This window comes from Lathyrus oleraceus, chromosome 1, assembly GCF_024323335.1.
Source record: "Lathyrus oleraceus cultivar Zhongwan6 chromosome 1, CAAS_Psat_ZW6_1.0, whole genome shotgun sequence".
Lineage (NCBI taxonomy): Eukaryota > Viridiplantae > Streptophyta > Magnoliopsida > Fabales > Fabaceae > Lathyrus > Lathyrus oleraceus.
The window spans coordinates 76,171,179-76,177,479 of record NC_066579.1 but is presented as its reverse complement, the minus strand read 5'-3'; the positions used below and the strand labels follow the sequence as shown (position 1 = coordinate 76,177,479).

The following is a 6,301-nucleotide window of genomic DNA, read 5'->3' as shown; positions in this document are numbered from 1 at the left end:
AGGGTTTGATTAAGGTTGTCTGATTAACATCTTTAGCCTTTGCACTATGTTTTGGAACTACGGTAACATTTTTATTAAAAGACACACTAGTAGAACACTAATTTTAGATGGTTTGATCAATTTAGATGACTTGCCTTTTCTAGTATCTAGGAAATTACTTGGAGAATAGTGATCTCCATAATTTATTTTAAGGATTGATATATGGCGTTCAGTTGTGAATTAGATCATTGATGTCTTTTGAAGGATTACTGACATCTTCTTTCCCTTTTTCCATTATATCGAACATTATTAAGGAAACTCGATCAACATGATCGCAAACCTTTTTCAACTTTTTCTTTCGAACTTTCTTCGGAGGTTCAATGGTGGGAGGGCCTTCAACCGGACCATCGACATTCCCTCCAATGACCACTCCTTTCAACTTTACCCCGTACATGTCAACACTTGGCTTGTCCATTATTAATTCTTTGTATTTGTGATTGGTAGTAATTTTGGTAAAACTAACTTAGCTGCAACATGGTGAGCAAGATGTCCTAACATGTGGATTCGGCATCTTGTATGAAACAGGTTTTACTCTTGGTAACGATTGATTGAAACTGATTACAGAATATTCTAGGAATATTAAGTAATCCCATGTGGCGCCCAAGAGTGAGGAATAAGAGATTCTAATTGATTTTAAACTTATTATGTTTTCTAAATGTTGAGGCATTTTAGGAAACTTTTGATTATTAACCTAATGTTGTGCAGTTGTTTCACTGCGTGTATAAGGCCCAAATCCAGTTCAATCTGTGGCTATATATAGAATGCCTCAAACTTAATTGAAGTACAAAGAAAAGAAGGTGTTAGTGTGGTGTTAGGGTTTGAGTGTTCTTTTTAATTGCGAGCCTCTCTAATATCATCTTGATATATGAGTAGGACCGTGTCTATTGATTTACAAGGTTTGTCAAACACTCATAAGCTTTTAAGCATTGAGTGATTGTGTGTCTGTGAAGTGTGACTTCAGAATCTTTTGTAATTGTTTGAATTATCATTGTTGTGATTGGAAAGGAAAGTGAGAAAGGTCCTATACCTAGGAGTGTCTTAGGTATAAGTTAAGCACGGGTATTGATTAAGGAGTAGATTATAAATTAGAGATAATTTGCAAAAGATCTAGAAACTGATGCTATTTAGTGGATTTCCTCCCTGGCTTGGTAGCCCCCAGATGTAGGTCTTGTTGTACACCGAACTGGGTTAACAACTCTGTGTGTTTTGTTATTTTATGTTCCTCTATCTGTAAGTTATCTTGTTATTGTGTTTTGATCAGATATTAGTGTCTCGTCATCTCTTAGGACATCTGATATCTGCATACCAAAATTTCAATTGGTATCAGAGCATGCATCCTTTTCTGTGCCTGGGTGAGATTCAGGGAAGATACTTTCTAGTACAATGGACAAGGAAGGAGGATTTATGAACAAACCACCCATTCTTGATGGAACCAACTATGACTACTGAAAAACTCGTACGGTGGCTTTTATCAAATCCATGAACAACAAGGCTTGGAAATCTATGGTCAAGGGATGGGATCTACCAATGACTAGAGATAAAGATGGTAAGATTAATTATGTGCTAAAGGCTGAGGAAGACTGGGATGATGAAGATGATACATTAGCTTAGGGAAATTCCAAAATGCCCTGTTCAATGGATTGGACAAGAACATCTTCAGAGTAATAAACAATTGCTTTGTTGCTAAAGATGCTTGGGAGATCTTGAAGACTGCTCATAAAGGAACCTCTAAGGTGAAGATGTCAAGACTTCAACTTCTTACCACCAAGTTTGAGAACTTACGAATGAAGTAGGATGAGAGCATTCATGACTTTCACATGAATATAATTGAGATAGTCAATGCCTCAAGTGCCATATGGGAGAAGATGTAAGAAGCTAAGTTGGTCAGAAAAATCCTCAGGTCTCTTCCAAAGAGATTTGACATGAAGGTAACTGCCATTGAAGAAGCTCAAGATATAAAAAGCATGAAAGTTGATGAGTTGATGAGTTGGTGGGATCTCTTCATACATTTGATTAGGGATCAGTAAAAAGTCTGAAAAGAAGAAAAACATAGCCTTTATTTCTAATATTGAAGACTTCGAAGATGAATTTGACATGGATACAGATGAAGGGATATATAATGTTGTCATATTACTTGGAAGACAATTCAACAAAGTGATAAAGAAGATGGACTGGAAGACAAGATTTAATGTAAAAAACAAGTCATTCGACATCAACAAAAATCAGGATTTTGGGAGAAGGTCCAAAGCTGAAGAAAAGACTAACCAAGGAAAAGGAATCCAATGTCATGGATGTGAAGGGTTTTGTCACATAAGAGGTGAGTGTCCCATGTATCTCAAGAAGCGGAAGAAGGGTATGTCTGTTTCCTTGTCAGAAGATGATTCTAAAAGTGATCCTAAAGTGGAACCTGCCAAACAGGTTACTTCCCTGATTGGAATTTATGATTCTAATGAAGATTCAGATTGTGAGGAACTCACCTTTGAGGAACTTGTTGATTCTTACAAGGAGTTATGCCTTAAAAGTGAAGAAGTTTGTAAACAGGGAGAAGATAAAAAGAAAGTTATTGCTCAACTACAGGATGAAAAAGTGGAGCATCTATCTATCATCTCTGATCTGAAGGAGGAAGTTGTATTGCTCAATTCAAGACTTGATAATATGACTAAGTCTGTAAGAATGCTTAATAATAGTTCTGATATGCTGGATGAAATTCTTTAAACTGGTAAGAATGCTGGAAATGTTCAAGGTCTTGGTTATGATAATCAAGTTGTGATGAATAAAGGAAAATGGTTTGTGATGAACTTTGTTCAACCTAAAAGAAAATAGGAACAACATATGTCAAATCAAATGTTCCAACATCAGCAAGGACATCAGGATGTTTACTCAGGAGGCAAGACCCAACGATGGAAGTGTCATCATTGTGGGAAGTTTGGTCACATAAAACCCTATTGCTACAAACTATATGGCTACCCCAAACCTGCTTCACAACCCATAAGAAAACAAACTATGGTTAAAGCAAAGAAAAGATGGATTCCCAAAAATGGTATGTCAGGACTCATAGCTCACACCACCCTCATAGCCTCTACTAGAGAAGATTGGTATTTTGATAGTGGCTTCTCTAGACACATGACTGGTGTCAAGAATTTTTTTCTGAATATTAAGTCATATGTCACCTTTGGAGATGGATCAAAAGGAGAAATAAAGGGTGTTGGAAAGTTGGACTATACAGGACTGCCTAGACTTGATGATGTACTTTTTGTTAAATGGTTGACTGCTAATTTTATAAGTATTAGTCAACTATGTGACCAAGGTCTCAAAGTTAACTTTAGTAAATCTGAATGTATGGTAACAAATGAGAAGAATGAAGTTACCATGAAGGGAGACAGATCAAAAGATAACAACTATTTATGGACTCCTCAAGAAACATATTGTTTCTCAACATGCTTAATGTCAAAAGAGGATGAAACTAAGTTATGGAATCAAAAGCTTGGTCACTTACATCTGAAAGGTATGAAGAAAGTTTTGTCAAAGGAAGCAGTCAGAGGAATTCCCAAACTGAAAATGGATGAAGGAATAGGGAAGCAAACAAAGATGTCACATAAGAAGCTCCAACATATGACCACTTCAAAAGTTCCAGAGTTACTTCATATGGACTTGATGGGACCTATGCAGGTTGAAAGTCTTGGAGGAAAGAGGTATGCCTATGTTGTTGTTGATGATTTCTCAAGGTTCACCTGGGTGAACTTCATTAAAGAAAATTCAAAATTGTTTGAAGTTTTTAAAGAACTCTATCAAAAGATTCAAAGAGAGAAGGATAATGGCATTTTCAGAATTAGAAGTGACCATGGGAAGGAATTTGAAAATCACAAGTTTGAGGAATTCTGCACCTCTCAAGGGATTAATCATGAGTTCTCTTCACCCATCACCCGTCAATAGAATGGTGTGATTGAGCGCAAGAATATGACTATTCAAGAATGTGTTAGGGTTATGCTTCATGCTAAAAAAGTACCATATCATTTTTGGGTTGAAGCCATGAACACTTCCTGCTATATCCTTAATAGAGTGATTATCAGATCTGGCACATTATCTACACTTTATGAATTATGGAAAGGAAGAAAGCCAATTGTAAAATATTTCCATGTATTTTGAAGTAGATGCTATATTCTGGTAGATCGTGAGCAGAGGAGAAAAATGGATCCTAAAAGTGATGAGGAATTTTTTGGGGGTACTCTATAAATAGTAGAGCATACAGAGTATTCAACTCCAGAACCAAGGTAATGATGGAATCTATAAACATTGTTGTTGATGACTCAACTAATGAAGTTGATGTCATAGATGATGTTGAAACATCAATGAATGATGTTCCAGAAGATGTTGTAGACTCAAGTGCTAATACTGAACCTACAGAGACTGAGCCAACTAACAAAGAGCCTTCCATCAGAATTCAGAAAGATCATCCTAAGGAGCTTATTATAGGAAATCTAAATGAAGGGATAATTACCAGATCAAGGGAAGTTGTGTCAAATTCCTATTTTGTTTCTAAATTTGAACCCAAGAATATCAAGGAGGCCTTGACTGATGAGTTATGGATTAATGCTATGCAAGATGAACTTGGCGAATTCAAAAGAAATGAGGTATGGGATTTAGTTCCAATATCTGAAGGAACAAATATTATTTGCACTAGATGGTTATATAAGAACAAGTCAGATGAACAAGGGGTTGTTACCAGAAACAAAGCTAGACTTGTTGCTCAAGGTTACACTCAAATGGAAGGAGTGGACCTTACGAAACCTTTGCTCTAGTGGCTCGCCTGGAGTCTATCAGATTGTTAATTGGAATGGCATGCCTTTTAAAGTTCAATTTTTTCCAAATAAATGTTAAAAGTTCCTTTCTAAATGGCTATTTAAGTAAAGATGTGTATGTTAAGTAACCAAAAGGATTTGTTGATCCTACGTTTCCAAATCATGTGTTCAAACTAAAGAAGGAATTGTATGGTTTAAAACAAGCTCCAAGAGATTGGTATGAAAGTTTGATTGAGTTTCTCATCAACCATGGATATAGAAAGGGTGGAATTGATAAGACTCTCTTTGTCAAAGAGAAGGATGGAAAACTTATGATAACTCAGATCTATGTGGATGATATTGTCTTTGGAGGGATGTCAGATGAGATGATCCAATATTTTGTCAAGGAAATGCAATCTGAGTTTGAAATGAGATTGGTAGGTGAACTAACAGACTTTCTTAGACTCTAAGTCAAACAAATGGAAGACTCCATTTTTCTGTGTCAAAGCAAATATGCAAAGAGTATTATGAAGAAATTTGGATTGGAGAATGCTAGTCACAAAATAACTCCTGCACCTACTCACTTAAAGTTATCTAAAGATGAAAATGGCATAAGTGTTAATTAGTGTTTATATAGAAGCGTGATTGGTAGCTTTCTATACCTTACAGTAAGCATGCCAGATATAACTTTTGTTGTTGGAGTGTGTGCTAGATATCAAGCAAAACCCAAAGTCAGTCACATCAATCAAGTAAAAAGGATTCTAAAGTATGTGAATGACACATGTGATTATGGAATGTTGTATTCTCATGATTCAAATTCCATGTTAGTGGGGTATTATGATGCTGATTGGGCAGGTAATGCTGATGATAGGAAGAGTACCTCTAGAGGATGTTTCTTTTTGGGAAACAATTTGATTTCATGGTTCAGCAAGAAACAGAATTGTGTATCCTTATCTACTGCCGAAGCTGAGTACATAGCAGCAGGAAACATCTACTCTCAACTAATGTAAATGAAACAAATGTTGATTGAATACAATGTCACACAAGATGTCATGACATTATTCTGTGACAACTTAAGTTCTATTAATATCTTCAAAAATCCTATTCAACATAGTAGGACTAAACACATTGATATCATGCATCATTTTATTAGAGAACTTGTTGAAGACGAAGTCATAACACTTGAGCATGTTAGCACATAAAATCAGCTTGCAGACATTTTTACCAATGCCTTGGATGCAGTTCAATTTGAAAAATTAAGAGGAAAACTTAGGATTTGTGTTAATGAGCATTTATAGCAATTACAACTATTTAAGTGTGTCAAACAAGATTTTAACTCTCATCATTACACTAGACATGCTTACCTAAACCCTTTACCTTATTGTGTATCCTTTTGGACAAAAATATGCTACCCATTCCATTCAAATGCTTCATTCCTCTCAAGATATATGTGCTCACCCTCTCTCAAGTGCCTTTCCCAATTC

The 6,301-nt window shown here is 35.8% G+C and overlaps 1 protein-coding gene across 1 annotated transcript; it reads left to right on the top strand.

Moving 5' to 3' along the window:
* The first annotated feature begins 5,491 nt into the window (after positions 1 to 5,491).
* Positions 5,492 to 5,827, top strand: LOC127092244 (secreted RxLR effector protein 161-like). The gene has a single exon (XM_051031096.1). The coding sequence runs from the start codon at positions 5,492 to 5,494 to the stop codon at positions 5,825 to 5,827; it is 336 nt and encodes a 111-aa protein (XP_050887053.1).
* Positions 5,828 to 6,301: the final 474 nt, after the last annotated feature.

Excerpts from the sequence above, each read along its gene's own strand:
- LOC127092244 (XM_051031096.1), top strand. The coding sequence starts at position 5,492 with ATGCCAGATATAACTTTTGTTGTTGGAGTGTGTGCTAGATATCAAGCA.